The sequence below is a fragment of the Geotrypetes seraphini genome, chromosome 2 (genome assembly GCF_902459505.1).
Source record: "Geotrypetes seraphini chromosome 2, aGeoSer1.1, whole genome shotgun sequence".
Taxonomy (NCBI): Eukaryota; Metazoa; Chordata; class Amphibia; order Gymnophiona; family Dermophiidae; genus Geotrypetes; species Geotrypetes seraphini.
In genome coordinates, this window is record NC_047085.1 from 428,569,602 (window position 1) to 428,593,583 (window position 23,982).

The window sequence follows — 23,982 nt, forward strand, 5'->3', positions numbered from 1 at the left end:
CCGCAAGACACATGATGGTTCTCCTGGGCCACATGGCCTCTACAGTTCATGTGACTCCTTTTGCCAGACTTCACCTCAGAATTCCTCAGTAGACCCTGGCTTCTCAATGGACACAGGTGTCAGATCCTTTGACTCGTCACATCGTCACTCCTGCTCTTCAGCAGTCTCTACTTTGGTGGATGACCTCTTCGAATCTCTCCAGAGATTTGCTGTTTCACACTCCTCCCCACCAAAAGGTTCTCACAACAGATTCCTCGACCTATGCATGGGGGGCTCATCTGGATGGGCTTCGCACTCAGGGATTCTGGACCAGTGCGGACCGTCTCCATCAAATCAATCTTCTGGAGCTCAGAGCCATCTTCAATGCTCTTCAGGCATTTCAACATTTGCTTCACGACATGGTGGTCCTCATTCGCACAGACAATCAGGTCGCCATGTATTATGTCAACAAGCAGGGGGGCACGGGCTTGGCCTCCCTATGCGAGGAAGCTCTCAGAGTCTGGGATTGGGCGATTCGCCACAACGCCTTCCTCAAAGCTGTCTATATTCAGGGGAAGGACAATGTCTTGGCGGACAACTTAAGTCGTCTCCTCCAGCCTCACGAATGGACCCTCCATTCCAAACCCCTTCATCAGATCTTCTCTCTGTGGGGGACGTCTCAGATACACCTCTTTGTGGCTCCCCACAACTTCAAACTGCCTCAATTCTGCTCCAGGATCTACACTCCTCATCGTCTCGAGGCAGATGCCTTTCTGCTGGATTGGGGGAATCGTTTTCTGTATGCGTTTCTTCCATTTCCACTCATTCAAAAGACTCTAGTCAAATTGAAATCTTACCATGCCACCATGATTCTGATAGCTCCTCGGTGGCCCAGGCAACCTTGGTTCTCCCTTCTACTTCAACTCAGCAGCAGGGAGCCGTTCCTTCTTCCAGTGTTTCCTTCGCTGCTTACTCAGCATCAGGGATCTCTACTTCATCCCAACCTGCAGTCTCTCCACCTGACAGCTTGGTTCCTCTCAACGTAACTCCTCACCAGTTTTCCCAGGAGGTGAGGGATGTATTGGAGGCTTCACGGAAGCCTGCTACTCGACAATGCTACTCCCAAAAATGGACTAGATTTTCTTCCTGGTGTGTTTCTAATCGTAAGGAGCCTCAGCGAGCCTCCCTGTCTTCTGTATTGGACTATCTTCTACACCTGTCTCAGTCTGGACTCAAGTCTACATCTATACGAGTCCACCTGAGTGCTATTGCGGCTTTCCATCAGCCTCTACAAGGGAAACCTCTATCTGCTCATCCTGTGGTTTCCAGATTTATGAAAGGACTTTTCCATGTCAATCCTCCTCTCAAACCTCCTCCAGTGGTTTGGGACCTCAACGTTGTCCTTTCTTGTCTTATGAAACCTCCTTTTGAGCCTCTCAACAAGGCTCCGCTGAAGTTTCTCACTTGGAAAGTGGTTTTTCTAGTTGCCCTCTCTTCTGCCCGCAGAGTCAGTGAGCTTCAGGCGGATCCACCTTTTACAGTATTCCATCATGACAAGGTGGTCCTTCGCACTCATCCGAAATTCCTGCCTAAAGTGGTCTCTGAATTTCATCTCAACCAATCCATAGTTCTTCCGGTGTTTTTTCCAAAGCCTCATTCTCATCCTGGAGAATCAGCTCTTCACACTCTGGACTGTAAGCGTGCTTTGGCTTTCTACCTGGATCGCACCAAACCACACAGAACTGCTCCTCAACTTTTTGTCTCCTTTGATCCAAACAAGTTGGGACGCAATGTTACTTACCGTAACAGTTGTTATCCAGGGACAGCAGGCAGCTATTCTCATCCCACCCACCTCCCCTGGGTTGGCTTCTCTGATAGCTACCTGAACTGAGGAGACACACCCGGACCATCGGGCGGGAAGGCACTGGCGCATGCGCGGTACGGGCATCTCGAAACTTCTGAGTTTCTGCAAGCAAGTATGCTTGTGAGACGTCCGTATCGGGGCTCTGTCGGATGACATCACCCACTAGTGAGAATAGCTGCCTGCTGTCCCTGGATAACAACTGTTACGGTAAGTAACATTGCTTTTTCAGGCATCCGGGGGTCCTGCTTGTGACCTGGGGGTCTGGGGGGTTGCTTCCCTCCACCCCCTGCTGTTTTGACCCCTTAACTCTTTTCGCGTCCCCCCTCTTCCCATGTCCAGGCGTCTGCGGGGACGAGGACTTGTTTGAGGAGTGTTTTGAGCATTAAGGATGAGGACCTGGACCCTTGGGGAGACCAGGATCCTCTCGGGATGACTGCTGGTAGGGGGGCTCTGCGGCTCCGGCTACCAGTTTGGAGGCGACCGTGCTGCACCTTTTTCAGAGGGACGAGCTCCCAGATCTGAATCAGCAGATCTCCTCGGTGTTGCGTTTTGAGGAGGTGCCACCGGAGACCCTGCTTTGGGGGGATCCTCTTCTGTGGGGAATCAGCTCTGCTTCCCACTCTTGTCCAATGCATCCAGATATTCGGGATATTTTCCTGGCATGGTAGACTACGCCAGAGGTGCATTTTTGGTTTGCGCGCTCCATGGCTTGTTTGTATCCCATCCTGGTGGTGGATGCGGTGGTCTCAGTTTAACTATGCAGCATACTGTGCTCTTCTAGGGCGGTTTTGCCTTAAGGTACTCTGAGGAGCGTAAGTTCGAGTCCATTCTTAAACAGAATTTTGATGTGACTGCCTTGGGGGTGCAGGCAGATTTTGTGGGGGGCTGGTGGCTTGGGCTGCCAGAGCGGGTCCTTGACCATGAGTCTGATGACTGGCTCTTGTTGGATCAGGAGGTGGCAAAGATTGGGATAGCAGCCTCTCTCCTCTGACACCCTCTATGACTTGGTGCGAACGTCTTCCAGGTCTATGGCTTTTGGGGTGACCACTCGTCGTACCTTGTAGCTTCACGCTTGGTCCAAAACTAAAATCACTATACTTCCCCTGCGACCTGTCCTGCCCAATGATTCCTTGCCAGCGCCCCCTCTGGTTCTGCTGGGTGCCCGATTGTGCAATTTTTCTCCAAAATGGGCAGATATCACGTCCGATCAGTGGGTCTTGTAGGTGATTTGGGATGGTTATGCCCTGGAATTTGCTCACTCCTGCCAAATTTTTTTTTTTCTAGATTCTCCTTGTCAGGCAGCGTGGAAGAAGCAGGCTTTTCATCAGACCCTTCAAAGATTGTTAGTCTCAAAGCAGTAGTTCTAGTGCCTCCTCAGGACTGTTTCTCCGGCAGGTACTCTATTTACTTTGTGGTGCCCAAGAAAGAGGGCTTTTAACAACCCATCTTAGACTTGAAAGTGGTCAACAGGGCTCTTGGGGTTCTATCTTTTCGCATGGAGATACTGTGGTCAGTGATTCTAGCAGTTCAGCTGGGGGAATATCTGACCTCTCCAAGTTTTATTAGGATTTTATATACCGCCTATCAAGGTTATCTAAGCGGTTTTTACAGTCAGGTACTCAAGCATTTTCTTGATCTGATGGAGGTTTTCTTGCATGTTCCAATCAGGGCCTCCCATCAGCGCTTCCTTCACTTTGCGATCTTGGGTCAGCTCTTTCAGATCTGTGCGTTTCCTTTTGGTCTGGCCATGGCTCTGCGGATGTTTACCAAGGTTACGAGGTGTCAACGAGGTGTCTTCCCTACCTGGACAACTGGTTGATTTGAGCGAAGTCGTTGCAGTAGAGTACCCAGGTCATGGCTCGAGTGGTGGAGTTCTGCAGCCGCTGGGCTGGGTTGTCAACCTTTGCAAAAGTCAGTTGACCCCATCTCAGCGGCTGGAGTACCTTGGAGTTAGCAAATTGCAATCTAAGATTTGCCTGCTTATGGTGTCCTTGGGCGCAGGATTTTCTCCAAGTCTTGGTGTCGATGGCGGCTTCCTTCGACTTGGTGAGGTGGACTCTGGCCCACATGCATCTGCTTCAGTATGCTCTTATTCGGAGGTGGTCACCTCAGAGGCACAGTTTGAATCTTCCTGTTCCTCTGAGGGGCTTGGCTCACTGCAGTTTTTGTTGGTGGCTTCAGACCTCTCATCTAGTCCAATGGGTGAGTCTGGATCAGCCATGATGCTTACAGATGCCAGTCTCCTCAGTTGGGGAGCTCAGTGTCTCGATCACTCAGCTCAGGTCACCTGGTCCACGGAGGAGGCGACCTGGTCGATCAATGTTCTGGAAACCAGAGCCATCCGTCTGGCGCTCTTGTCTTCCGATCCTTCTTGATGGGCAAGTCAGTTCGGGTTCTTTTAAACAATGCCAAAGCGGTAGCCTATGTCAATCGTCAGGGGGGCACCAAGAACACTCTGGTGGCACAAGAGCCGGCTCTGCTCATAGTCTGGGCAGAGTCTCTTCTTCAGGACATCTCGGCCTCCAACATAGCTGGAGTGGAGAATGTTCAAGTGGGCTTTCTAAGTCGTCACGTATTAGATCCCAGAGAGTGATGTCTAAGTCACATGGCTTTTAAGTTGATAGTGCAAGCTTGGGGTCAGCCATTCATGGACCTGATGGCCACGAGTGTCAACGCCAAAACACTCCACTTTTTCAGTCATTGCAGAGACTTGTCAGGCTGAGGGTCTGAATGCTCTGGTCCAACCATGGCCTACGGAGGGTCTGGTGTACATGTTCCCTCCATGGCCATTAGTGAGCAGAGCTCTTCTTTGCATTGTGCGTCATCCAGGCCTTGTAATTCTGGTGGTCCCAGATTGGCCCAGACGTCCGTGGTATGCGGACCTGGTGAGGCATCTGGTAGCAGATCCTCTGCCTTTCTCGCCCGACCTGGCTCGGGGCCCCATTCCAATGTTCGATCTGGGTCCGCCTAGGTCGGAAAGGGTATTCAGATAAAGTGATCCCAACCCTCTTGGGGTCTTGGAGACTTTTTCACTTCTCGGGCTTATGTGCGGGTTTGGCATATATTTGAGGAGTGGCGTGCTGCACGTAGAGTGGTCTCTTTTTGTGCTTCCCTGCCTAACATCTTAGAGTTTTTACAGGATGGCCTGGACAGGGCCTGGCTTGGTCTTCTCTCCGGGTTCAGATTGCAGCCTGGTCAGCCTTTCGTGGGTTGTTACGAGGTCAGCGTTTGACTGCTATTCCTGATGTTCGCTTCTTGCGGGCGACCATATTATTTAAGCCTCCCATGCAACAGTCAGTTCCATATTCATACCTTAATCTGGTCTTGTCCATGCTGATGCGCCCAGCTTTTGAGCCTTTGGATGCCTGCTCGTTGAAGGACCTTACCTCATACGGTCTTCTTGGTGGCTATTACTTCTGCTAGATGTGTTGCTGAGCGGCAGGCTTTCTCTTGTAGGTCTCCCTTCCTGGAGTTTTCTAGGGAGCGAGTTGTGTTGCGGCCTGTTCCTTCCTTTCTTCCAAAGGAAGTTTCTCCTTTTCATATTCATCAGTCAGTGGTCCTCCCGGTGTTGGGTAATCGGGAGGGATCTTCTGAGCAGAAACAGTTGCACAAGTTTGATATCAGTTGGGTCCTTAGCTCTTATGTGCTGAGGACCCAGGAGATTAGGAAATCTTTGTCCTTCTAGTGGGTCCTCGTAAGGGAGATAGTGCTTCCAAGGCTATCATTGCGCGCTGGATCAAGGAGACTATTGCTTCCACTTATCTTCAGAAAAAGCCTGTTCCTGAATTTCTCAAGGCTCATCATTCCACTCGGGGTCAAGCAGCTTCTTGGTCTTTAGTACATTCAGTGGATATTTGCAAGGCTGCAGTTTGGACTTATCTGCATTTCTTTGTCTGCCACTACTGTGTGGATGTTAACGTGTGTTGGGATGCAGTATTTGGTGAGCATGTTTTGGTGTCGGCCCTTTGGGGGTTTCACTCTTGAGGGTACTGCTTTGGTACGTCCTATCAGTCAAGAACTATACTGGTCTATCAGGCGACACAGAAGGAGAAATTAGGTTCCTGCTAATTTTCTTTCTGTTAGCCTTTAGACTGGTATAGTTACCCACCCTTTCTGTCTTCATGCGGTGATTGCAGGTTTTGCTCGCGTGCAGATTTTGATTTTTCTGTGGGTTCTAGTATTTTTCTAGGGCCAGGGGGATATAAGAACAACGGCTATGGCCTAGCTGGTGAGCTGTGGGGACACTTTCACTGCAGGATTCCAGTTCTATGCATTTTCCAACAGTTGTTCTTTAGCACTCTCCAGACCAGTAGAGGTTAACTTTACGAATGGGTATATATCTAATCATGACCAGCAGGTGGAGACTGAAAACAAAACTTTGGGACAGTATATCCTAGCCCCTCCTCTCTATTTCCCTCAGTCTTCTTTCAGTCTCCAGCAGGTGTTGATGTGATCTGTACCCATCTCCCTTGGTAGGGCTGTTGGAATTTGTTTATGGGGTTTATTGTCCCTGTTTTTGGCCGGACGGAGCTTGGGCGGACTCTGTTTGGGGGTTCGTCCGACCTCGGGGGTGTCAAACCCGGCGGGTCACGAGCGGGGTCCCTCCCCCCACTTCCTCCACCTCACCACATTTTTTTAGAGGAGCCTCAGCAGTAAGCCTTGCCCCCTAAATCAAGCAAGGCATATTGCTTCGAGAGCCTGTGGAGTCTGTTCTGTAAAAAAAAAAAAATCCTGAGGTAGTGCTGGTCTGAAGGGTTGTTTCCCTTTAAGAAAACTGTATTTTACTGTATTTTTTCATGTAACCGGCACTTTTTTCTAGCTAGGTCGCGTATGGAGCAATTGTGCCCTTCTCCGGGGGAGTAGGACACAAATTTAGTCCAGCCGCGAGGCACTCGCGGCCGGCCTGAACTCGGCGGTTTGGGTCGGTGAGGTGGTGGAGCTCCGTCGGCAGCGGCTGCAGGCGCCCAGAGCTCCCCGCCGATGGTGCCTCGCGAGTCGGCAGGGAACGGTGGGGAAGCCCGGTCTTCTCTGTCCACCCACGGAGGGAATCCCCGAGCCGCCGACGGTCGGGTTTTAGAGGATTCCCTCTCAGCTGATTTTTTGACAGCTGATGCCGGCTTGCCTGCTTTAGCGGCTGAGACTATTCAGGTTTCTCAGCCGCTTCAGGCTATGGAGGGAGCTTTTTTGGCGGGAAAACCGCCATCTTCTCTGTCTGGCCCCTCCATTTTGTCTTCCACCTCAGGTGACCTTCCCCCTGTTTTGAATATGCAGGGGCAAGGTTCTGCTGGGTCCCCTGCTGTGGCAGGGAGTCCCTTGGGACCCTCGGGGGGTTTTCCCCTGAATTTTTTCTTTTCTTTATGCAGAGCCTATTTTCAGGCGGCTGGGGGTCCCGGTTGCGCCCAGGGGGTTTCGGGGGGTGGGGTTTCCTCCGCGCTCCCTGCGGCTTTGCCTCTCTCGTCTGACGTGACGTCCCCTCCGCCGCCTCCCTTGTCCAAGCGTCCGCGGGTGTAGTGGGACGAGAATTTGTGGTCGGAGGAACGTGTCGGTCTGGAGGAGGACCTGGACCCTTCGGAGGAATTCCAGGACCCTCTGGAGGGGACGGAAGCTGGCGGCGGGTTGTCGGATTTCCCGTTCTCCAGTGACGAGGCGTCCGTTGTGCGCCTTTTTCAGAAAGATGAGCTGCCTGACCTCATTCAGCAGGTTTCTTCGGTTTGGCGTTTTGAGGACGCGCCGCCGGGGACTCCGCGTGTGGGGGACCCCCTGTTACGGGGGATCCGTTCCGTTTCCCGCTCTTTTCCTATGCATCAGGATATTCGGGATATTATTCTGGAGCAGTGGAAAACGCCGGAGACGCCGTTTCGGCTGGCGCGCAGCATGGCTCGCCTGTATCCCATTCCTGAAGGGGATCGGGCTACGTTAGCTTCGCCAGTCGTGGATGCGGTGGTCTCGGCAATTTCCAAGCGGCATACCGTGCCTGTTGAGGGCGGTTCTGCCTTGCGGGACTCTGAGGAGCACAAATTGGAGAACATCCTTAAGCAAAATTTTCAGGTCTCTGCCTTTGGGGTCCAGGCGGCTATTTGTGGGGGACTGGTCGCTCGCGCCGTGTTTCGGTGGGCGGAGCGGGTCTTGGATCGAGAGTCTGACGACTGGTCTCTGGTGGATCAGGAGGTAGCGAAGATTGAGATGGCGGCCTCATTCCTCTCAGATGCTCTCTATGACTTGGTGCGGATCTCGGCTAAGTCTATGGCTTTTGGCGTGGCCGCAAGGCGTGTGTTGTGGCTGCGCGCTTGGGCGGCGGATGCTGCGTCCTAAACTAAGCTTACTAAATTTCCCTTTCGGGGGTCGTTTTTATTTGGAGAGGACTGGGATAAGTTGGTTCAGACTCTGTCGGACTCGAAAGTTCCCCGTCTGCCGGAGGACCGTGCCCGCCCGGCGTCTCGGGGGGGTGCGGCCCGGGGGCGTTTGCGGGAATTTCGCAAGTATCGCCCTGGGCGTGGGGGCTGCTTCTTTCCAGTCTCCGGGGTTTTCCCGGGGTCGGTTCTTCCAGCGCATGCAGCCCTTTCGGGGGGCCCGTCGGGGGGCAGGGAATCCCTCCGCCGGTTCCCCCGCTTCCCGTCCTGCGCAATGACTCCTTGCCGGCGCCCCCTTTGGTTCCGGTGGGGGGCCCGGCTGCGCAAATTTTTCCCCAAATGGGCCGAGATCACGTCCGATCAGTGGGTCCTTGAGGTGGTGCGGGACGGTTACGCTCTGGAGTTCACCCGCTCTCTGCCGGACCTTTTTCTCGCTTCTCCATGTCAGACTCCATGGAAGACGCAGGCTTTTCGTCAGACCCTTTGTGGTGGCCATAAAGGAGGGGACCTTTCGGCCCATCCTGGATTTGAAAGGGATCAACAGAGCTCTCAAGATTCCGTCTTTCCGCATGGAAACGCTGCGGTCGGTCATTCTGGCGGTTCAGCCGGGGGAGTTTCTTACGTCTCTCGAGCTGACGGAGGCCTACTTGCAGGTTCCAATTCGGGCCTCTCATCAGCGCTTCCTTCGCTTTGCGATCTTGGGGCGGCACTTTCAGTTCTGTGCGCTTCCCTTTGGTCTGGCCACGGCTCCTCGGACGTTCACCAAGGTAATGGTGGTCGTCGCGGCAGCCTTGCGGTCGGTGGGCATCCTGGTTCACCCCTACCTGGACGACTGGTTGATTCGGGCAAAGTCGTTGCAGGAGAGCTCCCGGGTTACGTCTCGGGTGGTGGAGTTTCTCCGGTCGCTGGGCTGGGTGGTCAACCTTTCCAAGAGTCGGTTGGTCCCGGCTCAGCGTCTGGAGTGCCTTGGGGTTATGTTCGACACCTCCTTGGGGTAGGTCTTCCTTCCAGAGGCCCGGGTGAGCAAATTGCAATCTCAGATTCGCCTGCTTTTGGCGTCCCGGGGTCCTCGGGTGCAGGATTTCCTCCAAGTCCTGGGGTCAATGGCGGCGTCCCTGGACGTGGTGAGGTGGGCGCGGGCCCACATGCATCCTCTTCAGTATGCTCTGCTCCGGAGGTGGTCTCCCCGGAGGCAAGATTTGGATGTTCCGGTTCCCCTGCGAGGCTTGGCGCGCTGCAGTCTGCGCTGGTGGCTCCGGACCCCTCACCTGGTTCAGGGGGTGGGTCTGGATCTCCCGCGGTGGATGGTGCTCCTTACGGATGCGAGTCTCCTCGGTTGGGGGGCTCAGTTTATGGGCCACTCAGCTCGGGGCACCTGGTCCGCGGAGGAGGCCTCCTGGTCGATCAACGTGTTGGAGACCAGAGCGGTCAGGCTGGCGCTGTTAGCTTTCCACTCCCTTTTGCTGGGCAAGTCGGTCAGAGTCCTGTCGGACAATGCCACGGCGGTGGCTTATGTCAATCGTCAGGGGGGCACCAAGATCACTCCTGTGGCGCAGGAGGCGGCTCGGCTCATGGTTTGGGCGGAGTCCCCTCTGCTGGACCTCTCGGCCTCTCATATAGCCGGAGTAGAAAATGTTCAGGCAGACTTCCTCAGTCGGCACTTTCTAGATCCAGGAGAGTGGTGTCTCGGCGCCGAGGCGTTTCAGTTGATAGTGCAGGCTTGGGGGCAGCCCCTGATGGACCTGATGGCCACGGGTGGCAATGCCAAAGTGCCCCGCTTCTTCAGTCGTCGCGGGGACGGTCTGGCCGAGGGTCTGGATGCTCTGGTCCAGCAGTGGCCAACGGAGGGGCTGTTGTATGTGTTCCCTCCTTGGCCGCTGGTGGGCAGAGTACTTCTTCGCATTGTTCACCATCCGAGTTTGGTGGTGCTGGTGGCGCCGGATTGGCCTCGCCGTCCGTGGTATGCGGATCTGGTGAGGCACCTGGTGACGGATCCTCTTCCTCTGCCTCTCTCGGACGACCTTCTGATGCAGGGTCCCATTCCCATGTTCGACCCGTCTCCCTTCTGTCTTACGGCGTGGCTCTTGAAAGGGGTCGCCTTAGCAAGAAGGGATATTCAGACAAGGTGATCTCTACACTGTTGGGGTCCCGGAGGCTTTCTACCTCTCGGGCTTATGTGCGGGTTTGGCGTCTATTTGAGGAATGGTGTCGGGCGCGGGGAGTGACCTCTTTTCGCGCTTCTCTGCCTATCATTCTAGAGTTCTTGCAGGATGGCCTGGATAGAGGCCTGGCTTGGTCTTCTCTCCGGGTTCACCTTGCGGCCCTGTCGGCCTTTCGAGGGTTGGTGTCAGGTCAGCGTTTATCGGCTCTTCCTGATGTGATTCGATTTTTGCGGGCGGCCAAGTTGCTTAGGCCTCCCCTACGGCCCTCGGTTCCCTCTTGGGATCTTAATCTGGTTCTCTCTGTTTTGGTGCGTCCGCCTTTCGAGCCCTTGGACGTCTGTTCTTTGAAGGACCTTACTTTGAAGGCGGTCTTTTTGGTGGCCTTTACGTCTGCTAGGCGTGTTTCTGAGCTACAGGCTTTCTCTTGTAGGGCTCCCTTCTTGGAGTTTTCTAGGGAGCGGGTCGTCTTGCGGCCTGTTCCTTCCTTTCTGCCGAAGGTTGTTTCTCCTTTTCATGTCTATCAATCGGTGGTTCTCCCGGTCTTGGGTGGTCGGGAGGGCTCTTCTGAGCAACGGCAGCTGCGCAAGTTGGATGTCGGTCGGGTCCTTCGCTCTTATGTGCAGCGGACCCAGGAATTCCGGAAGTCCGATCATCTCTTTGTCCTCCTGGCTGGTCCTCGTCGGGGAGCTGGCGCTTCTAAGGCTACTATTGCGCGCTGGATCAAGGAGACGATTGCTTCCGCTTATCTTCTGAAACAGCAGCCTGTTCCGGAGTTTCTCAAGGCTCATTCCACTCGGGGTCAGGCGGCTTCTTGGGCTGAGTCGTCGCTCGTGCCTCCAGTGGATATTTGTAAGGCTGCGGTTTGGTCCTCCTTGCATTCCTTTGTTCGTCATTATCGGGTTGATGTGCAGGCGCGTCGGGACGCGGTGTTCGGTGAGCGTGTACTGGTATCGGCCCTTCGGGGGTCCCGCCCGTGAGAGGGACTGCTTTGGTACGTCCCATTCGTAAAGTTAACCTCTACTGGTCTGGAGAGTGCTAAAGAAGGAGAAATTAGGTTCTTACCTGCTAATTTACTTTCTTTTAGCTTCTCCAGACCAGTAGAGGTCCCCACCCTGTCTGTTGTTGTTGTTGTTGGGGCTGTTGCGCGGGCAGTTTTTGGTTTTTGCTGCGGGTTCTAGTATTTTTCTAGGGCCGGGGAGAATTGAAGAACAGCGGCTGTGGCTCGGCTGGCTTAGCTGGCGAGCTGTGGGGACATTCTTCCTTCGGGAATTTCTCCTCTGCATTTTCCAACAGCATTTTTGGGTATGTTATTTGTTACTCCTTTCGGAGTATTGTGTTTTCTCTCTGTTTTTTGTCCAGTTCTTGGTTCTGCTTGGCTATTCGGCAGACTGAGGGAAATAGAGAGGAGGGGCTAGGATATACTGTCCCAAAGTTTTGTTTTCAGTCTCCACCTGCTGGTCATGATTAGATATATACCCATTCGTAAAGTTAACCTCTACTGGTCTGGAGAAGCTAAAAGAAAGTAAATTAGCAGGTAAGAACCTAATTTCTCCTTACTATATGTTTGTTATTATTCTCTTGTTCGGAGTGTTTTTACTGTTTACAGTTAGAATTGTGCTCGGTTCTGCTTGGCTATTTGGCAGACTGGGTTGGCAAGGGGGAGCCTCAGCTAATATACTACAACCAAGTTTTGGTCTCTGTCTCCACCTGCTGGTCACAGTGAGATATAACCCATCAGTTAAGAACTATACCGGTCTACAGGCTAACAGAAAGAAAGAAAATTAGCAGGTAAGAACCTAATTTCTCCTTAGTAACAATCTACACGTTGCACAACAAAAGTGTACCTAGGAAAAGGCAGCATGTTACACAATGCAGTGAGCAGAAGAACATCAATACACCCATTGTAAAACTAAACAAGCCAGACTAGTACAAATTAAGCCTGCACAGTCAATGCTAACAGAGAACTGTCTTTCGTATACACAGAACACAGAAAACGCCTTTGCCTAGTATGGAATATGTAATCATAAACTAACCCCTTCCCCCTTTTACAAAACCGTCTGAGTGGTTACTGCCGTGGCTAAAAAACGCACTACGGTTTTGTACAAAGGGGGATAAAATAGAAATATGTAGGCAAAAGTTAAACTGAATCACCAAGAAGCTGGACTCTGCATACAATGCAACACCACAGAAACAGTGATGTGTGTCCTCTAATATTGTACAAAATATAAAGATAGCAGATGTAAATTTGAAAAAAAACAGAGAATTGCAAACATAGAAGCATACCAGATAAAGGCCAAATGGCCCATCTAGTCTGCCCATCCGCAATAACCATTATCTTTTCTTCTCTCTTAAGAGATCATCATTTTACAAATGAACAAATGACCTACCCCATCCCCTTTTTATGAAGCTACGTTAGGGGTTTTTTTTAATTGCAGGCTGCGACAGTAAAAGCTCTGGCACTCAAAAAATTCCTATGAGCGTCAGAGCTAATATCGCCACAACTGGTGATTAAAAAAAAACCTAATGCAACTACATAAAAGGGGGAAATAAAACAAAAATGAAAAATAAAATAACATTTTAATGAACTAACACGTTATTTTCAATTAGTTTTAAGAGGCCAGAACCTCATTTCTCAGGTCAGTAAACTATACTGCTGTTACAGTATCCTGTCCTGACCTGAGGAAGGGGGTTTTGGTCTTTGAATTAGTCAAAAATGTATTACAATTAGTTCAAGTAAAGGATCACCTCATTTCCATTTTCTATTTATAAATATTTATCAATGCAGCTACAATACAGTAAAAAACCACAAGCCGGCAGCCACAGTCATCGTGGGACCTTGCTGCACCTCCCCACGACTGCCGACTCTGCTCCGCAAGTAAGTGACGTCAGAGGGGGTGGGCCAGCAGCCACGGGGAAGTGCAGGAAGGTCCCTCAGCAGAGTAGGGCAGGAGGTTCTGGACCCAGTATGCTATATACCCTCTTAGGGGCATGCACCTGGGGCAGACTGCCCCTCCCTCCCTTGGTACACCACTACCTGAACTGTAGGGTTTTGCATCTGAACCTGCAAATTGCTTGCAGAAAACTGTCAAGCATCTTTTCAACTCCACCACCTTCCCAGGAAACTGCTCTTGCCCCTCCCCCAGTTTGCTTTTTGTAGGCAAGTTGCTTAGAAATGGTCCTGCTCTGCAGTTTTTTTATTGTCTGGTATTTTTTCCAAGTGTTCAATTGGAGGCTTGGTGCCTAGAGGTTCCCACTTGTTGGGACCTCTACCTGGGAGAAGTCAGACTCGCATTACAGAAGTCTGCTACTAGCAGGATCAGCCCTCAGGAATACCTACCTAGCCAGCCTACCTTTGTATTTTTGAAACTTGGGGGATTTCGCCTGTGTACTGCTCACATCTTAATGTACGGCGCTGGTAGTGCTATAGAAATAATAATAGTAGTAGTAGTAGTAATCCCTGATTTATTCAGGAGCTTGAGCGCAGACTGTCTGGTTCTTCTCTGCTCAGCTGGGATTAATAGTGGGCCAGCTGCATGGCCGGTCCGGTTCACCCCACGCCACTTCACAGTGTGATTTTAAATAATGGTAAATTAAACCTATAGCATCATATTCTAGCTCTGATTTGAGCTGAGTTAGAAACACAAAGGAGCACGAAAAAACTGCCAGGCCATAAAAAAAAAATATTGTTTACAAATTCAATACATTTATTGCATATGCATTGATACTATATATATTTTAGCAAGTGATGTCCACAATAACATTAATTACAGTAGTCCAAGTAGCAAGATCCACAACCAAGCTATAGATAGATGATAGTGTTAATTAGTAGGAATAACTTATTTGTTGAACTTGTACATATTTAAGTGGACTGCACATTGGTTATTTTGCTTAAAACTGTCCAAATTTGTTTTTCTCTGTTATGATTTTAAGTATCTTTTTTAAATTTTAGGATCAAGTGTAGCATTGGAGCCACAGTTCCTATTGTAATTGAAAAAAATGGCAAGCTAGAAGAACAACTGAAAAAGGCAAAGATGTTCCAGTGCTGGTATTTTTGCAAAAATAAATTGAGTGAAGTCACTCAAAAAATAAACTCAAACACTCAATCCACAGAAGGATTAGCCAGTTCTTTACAAAACTCTGCTTCCATTCCATATCCAGTATGTTTAAGACATTCTCTTACATCATATACTTCTGAACTTATGAATAAACTTGAAAATAATACTGATGGGTTTTATACAGCAACTGTAAATGAAACAAGTACTGTATCAAATGCCCTAATTTTACCTTCACATAAATACAATAAAGAATGTACAGAAATGATACCAACAGTATCTGTATATTCTAATGATTCAATACTCAAAGGTGAAATAAATGTAAATGCTATAGGTTTAGGATTTCAAGACCTGCAAGCTGAAATACAAAGCTGTCATTCCAGGACAAATGCCCAGAACAGTTTCAGTGGGTCAGAAAGAATTGCTCCACATCTAGAGACAGCCTCACTGAAAAAGCGAAAATCAGATGGCTTATTTCCTTATTCAGCCAAATATTTAAAAACATCTAACTATAATTCAACTTTAGGTAAAATATCTTTTGCCTGTGATACAAATAACAGCCTGCAGAAAGAACATTGTAGCATTCATGAAAATGGACAGCAGCTACATCATCCTGTTACAGAAAACCAGAACAGTACTTCAGTTGATAATAGTACAGACAGTTGTCCTTCTGTGAAGCTACACCGAAAGGTAAAACTGGCTTTACGAAGAAGCAGAAGAGAAAGCCAGAAACAGAATATGACATTTTGTTCTAATCAAAATGATGATCTGTTTGTTGAACAAGAGAGCAAACAAATATTACAACTTCCAAACAAAACTCTGTTTGAATTATTTCAGACAAGTGAATCTACCTCTGATTTTGAGGGCTTTATCAGCAGCTGTGAACAAAAAAGCCCAAATTCTGAGGAGTATTGTTGGGAAGAACAACCGAGCACAAGCTATCTGTGGTCACTTTTTGCACACACTTCTGATGTCTCTTCATTTCTTGGGTTTTAGTGCAATTTTTGTTTCAGATATTTTTTTTAAAGCAAATATATATATATTTTTAATGTTGAAAATATTTTAATGTAAATATGTGAACATGCAGATTTTTTTTAAACAGGTGTGCTAATTTTATAATCGGGGAAAACCAACTAAATAGGTGAGAAATAAAGTCTTTGAAGTTTTTAATTGTGCCACCAACTCCACTTTATACAGTAGCATTTTAGAAGTGTACTAGCTTGCTGCCAATATTTATCCTATAAAACCTTGTTGGGTTTCAGTTGGTTGACAAGTATTCCTTATTGTTGGAATTTGATAAGTTGACAAGTTGTCACATGAGCTATGATTCTATAAATAGCGCCTAGATTGGCAGCGTCTAGCTGATTTCTATGTGGGACTAAATTTTTTTAGTTGATATCGTAATTGAAAATGCCATTAAAAGTCAATTAAACACTTTAAAAACAATTTAAGTTCCATGTGGAAACAGGCATGGTGCCTAGATGAAAAGTAGGAATAGATGTAGTTAAGGGTAGAGTTTGAACATGGAACACATTAGATGCTAGTATTTTAGGCCAGGAAAATTCTGGTCTAATATACCACTGTCTTCGTTTTAGACATTTACCACTGCCTAACTTGATTTAAGCAGGCATGATTCTACAAATGGTGCCTAAATTAGATTGACATTGATGTTTTAGATGCCATTTATAGAATCAGGCCTGTGATGCCTATAACGAGGTCACTCTAGGTCCATATTTAAGCACAAAATATTAGGTACTTATTGAAGTTTTCAGAGATCACTAGGTACCTAATTTTGTTGTTGAAACTCCATCACTCAGTGGTCCATTTACTAAGGCACGCTAGCCATTTTAGTGTGCGTTAAATGCTAACACATCCATAGACTATAATGGACGCGTTAGCATTTAGCGCGTGCTAATATGGCTACTTGCCTTAATAAAAGGACCCCTTAGTTACATAACATTTATGGAGGCAATTTTCTGACTGGTTATGAGGCTTATAGGCTCACAGGAACATTAGTCTCATGGGCCTGCAAGCCTTTTTCATAGAGAAATTCTGCATGGATGTTTGAAAATGTCACTTACTACAAAACAGGGCTCCCATTTCTGTTCCTTTGAAGAGAGAGTGTTATAAAAAGCATTAAAAATTACGCATTCAGATTTGGGCATGTGCAATTTAATTGAATAAGCTAATTAGTGTGATGATTGGGTCTTCAGAAATTATTGATGCTAATTGGTTAATTAAAATTCACACACATAAATTTAGACGCAGGATCTGTGCCTAAATGGTACACTTGGGTCCAAAAAGGGGGCATGGAAATAAGAGGTTCATAGGTGGATCAGGGGTGTTCTTTGAAGTTACATACATAGGTTATAAAATAAGGGATTTTATACCTAATTTAGGCATAAGAATTTACACCATATTTTAGTTGGTGTAAATGGCTGCACTTAAAAGTGTGGCATGGTTCCCAGCCCTATTCCATAAATGATACCTAACTTTAAGTGCCTTTTATAGAATATCAGGAGCACTATTTTTTTGTGTGTGCACTGATTCTTTTTAGGCACTACTTATAAAATTCAGTCCTTAATGGATTAAGAGCTATGTGAAATTATCCAGATTTAACCTAGCTAAAAGAGTGCCTAGGATCCCATAGTACAAGTACAGTAGAATCTCAGTTATCTGGCACTCATGGGGATTGGTAGATACCGGATAACTGTTTTTCTGGTTGATTGAGGGTGCTGTATTAGAAACCTGGTCTAACACAGATATCAATTGCCCCTCTCTTTCCCACCCCAAGTCACCAGCGCGGCAGCAGCCCTGAGCCGCAAAGCCTCCCTCAAGCCCCGAAGCAGCAGAAACAGGTGGTGATCCTGAGCCGTAACCCCCCTCACTCCCTGCCTCCCTCCTTTACTGAAAGTGACAGGCAGGAGGCAGTGTTCAAAAGAGGCTGCTCACGGCCAGCTTCGGCAGGACCTTTCCTCTGAAGCATCGGAAGTGACACTGAGGAAAGGCTCTACCAGGGCTGACCACAAGCAGCCTGTTTTTAGTGCTGCCTCCTGCTTGACCAACTGCCACTTTGGGTAAGGGAGGGAGGCAAGGAGTGAGGGGGCTTGCCGCTCAAGACCGCCACCTGCTTTTTGCTGCTTCAGTGCTTGAGGGAGGGTGGCTTTGCGGCTCAGGACCGCTACTGCTCTGGTGCTTCAGGTTGGGAGGGAGGTGGGGTTTGTGACTCAGGACTGCTGCCACTTCTGTTGCTTTGGAACTTGAGGGACAGAGAGGGGGTTTTGAGGCTCAGGACTAGAGGTCTGCACGGGAATGGGGATCGCAGGAATCCCGCGGGTCCCACAGGGTTAGCACGGGAATCCCCCCCCTAACCCACGGGACTCCCACGGGGACCCCCCTATGGCCCACGGGACTCTCACAGGGACCCCCCGTAAGGCCCACGGGGATTGAAGGCTTTGGAAGCAGGGTTTGTCCATATAATATAATGGGCACGTCAGCCTTAGTAAAAGAGGGGGTTTATAAGTTAATTACCTGAACAGAAAACAAAAAAAGGGTTCCACAAGGAAAACAGCAGCGCAAACACAAAAGAAACTGTGGAATTGATGATCCTGTCAGAAGTAATTGCTGCTTTTTATGGGGACGGGCGGGGATGGAGGTAATTCCTTGCGGGGATGAGTGGGGACGGAGAGGATCCTGGTGGGGATGGGTGGGGACGGAGAGGATCCTGGCAGGGACGGGTGGGATTTCTGTCCCCGTGCAACTCTCTACTCAGGACCACTGGTGCTTTGGGGGATATCTTTTTTTTTTTTTTTTTTTTTTTTTTTCACCTGCAATTTTTTTGCTGAGTGGTTGAGAGTGCAGGTTAACTGAGATTCTACTGTACCATTTAAAAATCCTCTCATTGTGCATTTTAAACATTCTACTGTCAAAAGATACAATAAAGTGTATTACAGTAGGAATTTGTTTCACTGATTTCTACAATATTATCTCAACATGAAATGTGTATAAATTCAAAAAGTAATTAAGAATAAGAAACGTCAAGGTTTTAATCATATAGATCATTAAGTTTTGACTCAGAATACTTGGTAAAAGTCTCTTCTGCAGCAGTAACAGCCATAAGTCATTTAGGGTAAGTGCACAGGTTTTTCCCAGTTTTTTTGAATAGCTCAAGACCTATCAGGTTGACTGGGTAGCAATAGACTTCACTCTGCTTTATCACAGATTTTTGTTTGTATTTAGATCTGGTCTTTGATAGTACCACTCGTAGGATGTTCACTTTCTGCTTGCTGAGGACTTTATTGTTGCCTTGCTTTGTCTATGCGCATTGCCCTGCTGAAATATGAATGTACCCAGCCCCAGATCTGTGATGGGTTGAAAAAGGTTTTCTTCCAGCACATGCCTATATTGGTATAATTTCCTTAGCATCCCTCCAGACTGGTCTAGAAATGCTTGGGTATATATGCAGTTATACCAGCAGATGGAGACTGAAAACCACTAGCTTCAAAGCATACCTATAAGTGTCCTGTATAGCCTTTCACGAGTAGATGAAGTGTGTTTACACTAGTAGATGAAGTGTGTTTATCCTGTGCAGCCAAGGTCTGGGGCAGGTAGGTCTTGGATCCCAATTAACTTCAACTAAAACAAACAAACAGAGAAACATAGCAACAGGGAAGCTTGTGAAGATCAGAGCTTCCTTCTTTTGCTTCAAAGCATCCCCACAAGATAATGCTGTTGCTACAATCATGCTGTAACACAGGCATGGTAAATAACGGTTGTTTTATACCACATATCACTTAGCACTAAGACCAAAACTTTCCATTTGGATCTCTGACCATGAAACCACTACCTACATTTGTGCAGTGTACTATCCTATAAGTGTGTATTTCCAAACAATGTGTGACATAATTAGGGTTATCCAGAAGAACCTGAAGTTGGAAAAACTGTTCAAATTGAAGGTTTTTTTTTCACATGAATTTGATTGTGCTTGATCAGAAAACAAAAAAAATTTTTTTAAGCCCATCCTGAGGTCAATCAAAGCTACTGACTTAAAGCTCTGTTTTTCTTAAAATTTGCTATTCGTGCTTAATAGAGCAAATTTATTGATATTATAGCGATTCTGTTCAATTCCTTGCAACAAGGCTTCACACTGCACTACTATGTTACCTGCATGTAGTTTTCAAGCAGCATATGGGACCAAGCATTCCGATAGGGTGTTTGCTTTGGGGTTTTTTTTGCAAGATATATGGAGCAGGGGTGTCCAACCTGCAGCCCGGTGAAGTATTTTCTTGCGGCCCCAGTCGAGGGTGATGCAGTGTTTTCCTCTGCTGTCCCTGGGTGTTTACCGTCTTGCAGGCTCCCTCCTCTGTCTTGCTGCAGCATTTGCGTGTTTGTACGGCCTCAGAATCATTTTTTTGGGCCAATGCGGCCCAGGGAAGCCAAAAGGTTGGACACTAGTGCTGCCCAATTCAGGAAAAAAAATTTAGATTCGATTCAGCCTACTGAATTGGTTTTTTGATTCGATTCGATTTTCCTGCCCAATTGGGTGTTTTTTTCAAACATCCTGGTGGGTTTATTTTATAGCCTCTTCACCCCCTTTGCCTTCTCCTAACCACACTGGCGCTGTGGTGTAAACAAAATAAACAAACAAGAAAGAATTTTCCTCTCTCTCTCTCATATATCCTAGCCCACGTTTGCGGTCTAACACCAGCTCTGATAGGATACATGTTTCAAATCTGACATATTGTAATTACAAAATGGAAAATAAAATGTTTTTCTACCTTTTGTTGGTCATAATTCAAATCTTGGTCCCAGGCTCTGGTTGTCTTCTGATAACTTGCTTGCCAGGGTCTCCTTCTTTCTCCGTTCTAACCATCCATCTGCCATTTCTGTCCTCCCCTTCCGTTTCCCTTCCCTCCTTCGGAGGTCTGGTATCTTTCTTTTTTTTCGTCTCCATCCACAGATCCACCTTTTCTTAACTACCCTTTCATCCAGCATCTCTCCCTCCTTCCCCACCACCCCAGGGTCCACCATCTTTCCTTTTCTTTTCCCAACTACCCTTCTATCCAGTATCTCCACACCATCCCTTATGTCCAACTTCTCTCCTTTTCTATTCCTTCCCTCCCTAAATCCCATTGTCTATCATCTCTCTCCCTCTCCTCTATTTTTAGACCCATTATTTCTTCCCCCCCAAAGTCCGGCATATGCACATCTCTTTGAACCCCCCTTCCCTCCCTCTGTGTACTTCTACACCAGGGCCCTCCTCCCCTGAAGGCCTGTCCCCCCCCCCCCCCTTGAAGGCCTGCCTGTCCTCCCTGAAGGCCTATGTCACCACTACTGGCCTGTCCCCTCTTTGAAGGCCTGACTCCCCCTTAAAGGCCTGCCTGTCCCCCCTGAAGGCCTATGCCACCATCCCTGGCCTGTCCCCCCCCCCTTAATGGCCTGTTCCTCTCCTTGAAGGCCTGACCCCCCCCCCCACGGCCTGTCCCACCACCTGAAGGACTGCCCCCCTCCCCCCGGGAAGGCCTCCGTGTTCCCCCTGGCCTCCCCGTACCATTTACATTACAGCTTGAGCCTGCAGCCGAAGGGGAGACAGGGACAGGGAGACAGAAAGAAAGAAGGGAAACTGGACACAGACAGAAAGGGGCATGGAGAGAGAAAGAAAGAAAGGGCGGGCATGGAGAAAGAAAGAAAGGGGGCACGGAGAGAGAGAAAGACAGACATATAGAAAGAATGGGGGTATGGATAGAGAGAGAAAGAAAGAAGGGGGCAGGGTGAAAGAAATAAAAAGTTGGGGGAGGGAAGGAGACAGATGCCAGACCAGGGGAAAGGAAGGAGGGAGGGAGAGAAAGGAAGGAAAGAAAGAGATGTCAGACCATGAAAATAGGGACAGAAGAAGCGGTTTAAAGACTCAGAAGTCACCACGTCTCATCAGCAGCGAATCTTCAGCTGCATGTCACAACAGAAATTCGTTTCCACCTTGAACTTGATATAGGAACCTGTTAAGAGTAATCATATTTGGGTCCCCTGAAGCAGGGATCGAAACGGGGCCGCGTTGTGACCCCCTGAATCCTGCATACAAGCTAAGTAAATTGCTCAGAAGTTTACACAGGTGCAGTGACATTCGCAATTTAAAATGCAGTACCTTGTTTGGACACAATGTTTTTGAAGTTTTTTAGAGATGAGCTTTCATACATACCTTTGAAGGAGTGATCAAAGATTTTTTTAAAAGGACTATGACTGGAAGGTAAACTCTTTTTCCAAGAGAGGTCTCACAACCTTCCCTTCAGAGTTTCGTATCTCCGAGCTTTTTTATGAATCTGTTTGATCACCCTTCATAGGTTAGTTACCTATACAGGCCAGTTTTTTCCGGTGTTTAAAGATGGATGCAAGGCAGAAAGTGAAGGCGGGGAGAAAACCAGTCAAAGGACAAGAAGACCCTGGAAACATAGTTAAATGGACCCTGGAAACATAGTTAAATGCACAGAAAAATAAAGTCACCAGACAACAAAGGTAAAATGATTTTATTTTCAATATAGTGATTGAAATGTGTCAGTTTTGAGAAAGGAAAGATATTAAACTTTAAATGTGAGGGCTGCAGAAAAAATAGGGTACTTGGAGGGCCGCAGAAAAAATAGTTAATGACAATTTTGCATAAGGTAAAACTCTTTATAGTTTATAAATCTTTCCTTGAACTGTTAAAGGAAAGATTTATAAACTATAAAGAGTTTTATCTCATACAAAGTTGTAATTTTTTTAATAAGACATTAACTATTTTTTCTACGGCCCTCCAAGTACCTACAAATCCAAAATGTGGCCCCACTAAGGGTTTGAGTTTGAGACCACTGTTGTAGATAATACAATGAAACCTTCCACCCAAGGTGCGGTGGCAGCCAATAAAGCAAACAGGATGCTTGGAATTATTTAAAAAAGGATGGTTAACAAGACTAAAAATGTTATAATGCCTCTGTATCGCTCCATGGTGCGACCTCATCTGGAGTATCGCATTCAATTCTGGTGTCCTTATCCAAGCAAGATATAGTGGCGCTAGAAAAGGTCAAAGAAGAGCAACCAAGATGATAAAGGGGATGGAACTGCTCTTGTATGAGGAAAGACTAAAAAGGTTAGGGCTCTTCAGCTTGGAAAACAGGTGGCTGAGAGGAGATATGATTGAAGTCTACAAAATCCTGAGTGCAGTAGAACGGGTTCAAATGGATCAATTTTTCACTGTCAAAAATTACAAAGACAGGGGATACTTGAAGTTACAGGGAAATAATTTTAAAACCAATAGGAGGATTTTTTTTCACTTGGAGAATAGTTAAGCTCTGGAACGCATTGCTAGAGGTTGTGGTAAGAGGGATAGCATAGCTGGTTTTAAGAAAGGTCTGGACAAGTTCATAGCGGAAAAGTCCATAGTCCGTTATTGAGAAAGACATTGGGGGAAGCCACTGCTTGCCCTTGATTGGTAGCATGGAATGTTGCTACTTCTTGGGTTTTGGCCAGGTATTGGGGACCTGGATTGGCCACCGTGAGAATGGGCTACTGGGCTTGATGGGTCATTTGGTCTAACACAGAACAAGCAGGCAGCATATTCTCACGTATGGGTGACGTCATCCACATAGCCCCGATGCAGACAGCTCCACAAGCAATCTTGCTTGAAGAAATTTAGAAAGTTTGCAACTGCTGCACCATGCATGCCTTCCCGCCTGACGTAGGGCATGCGTTTCCTCAGTTCTAGTTCTTCCACGGAGCTGAGAAGTCCCTACTTGGACATTCTGCGTGAATTACTTAGTGGTTTTCAGCCGTGAGTTGTTTTTTCTTCGGTTTCTACTATGCTAAGGCTGGTCTTCAACTGGAGAGTCGAGTTACAGCCCATAAAGTTAGAGCTATGGCAGCTTCTGTAGCTTTCCTTAGATCTACCCCTATTGAGGAAATCTGCAAAGTTGTCACTTGGTCCTTAGTTCACACAGTTACCTCACATTACTGTTTTTTGTTGCGGTTTGATTTGAGGCCTTTACAAATTAGGATATGTAATATCATATTTCATTTTCTCTATTTGTACTTTATGCACTAGCATATCTTCGTCTTTGCTCACCATTCACTGTACCCACTTCTTTTAATTTATGCATTTGCATGTCTTTGTCCTCGCCCATAATTCACTGCATTTAATTTCTGGTTTGAGTAGATTACACTACTATTACCACATTCTACTTATGCAATATTTACATGCATATGTTTTTATTTGTTTTTATGCACATCAGATCACTTATGATTGTCATTCACCACCTATTTTATGTTGTCCATTCCTATCACGTCTATTTTGTTTCATTATTTTTTATAGTTTGTCATTTTTATCTTTACTTGTTAGGACCCCTGATGAAGGCGTGTTAGCGGGGTCCTCTGGTTTGTATAAAGGTGGTGACATTAGCCACAATATATTTGTTTAAATAAACCCAGCCTGCATCTTGTACTCTTGTCTGCAGTTTTTTTTCTTTGTGCTTTACTGTAGACATATTTGGATTGTGCTTTTGTTTTTATTTGGATTCCTTTTCCAGATGGAATGGCCGTTTGGCCAAACA

The 23,982-nt window shown here is 47.5% G+C and overlaps 1 protein-coding gene across 5 annotated transcripts in view; it reads left to right on the plus strand.

Annotated features, from left to right (window-relative positions):
* DBF4 (DBF4 zinc finger) overlaps window positions 1-15,575 on the plus strand; it is a 151,034-nt gene extending 135,459 nt beyond the window's left edge. For 4 of the 5 annotated variants that reach the window (XM_033931229.1, XM_033931226.1, XM_033931227.1 and 1 more), the window contains exons 13-14: window positions 13,141-13,230; window positions 14,305-15,575. In XM_033931229.1, the coding sequence (XP_033787120.1) occupies window positions 13,141-13,230; window positions 14,305-15,403 (1,189 nt within the window). In that variant the 3' untranslated portion in view covers window positions 15,404-15,575. The remainder of the gene's footprint in view (window positions 1-13,140; window positions 13,231-14,304) is intronic. The other variant, XM_033931230.1, reaches the window with a different exon arrangement.
* The last annotated feature ends 8,407 nt before the right edge of the window (window positions 15,576-23,982 follow it).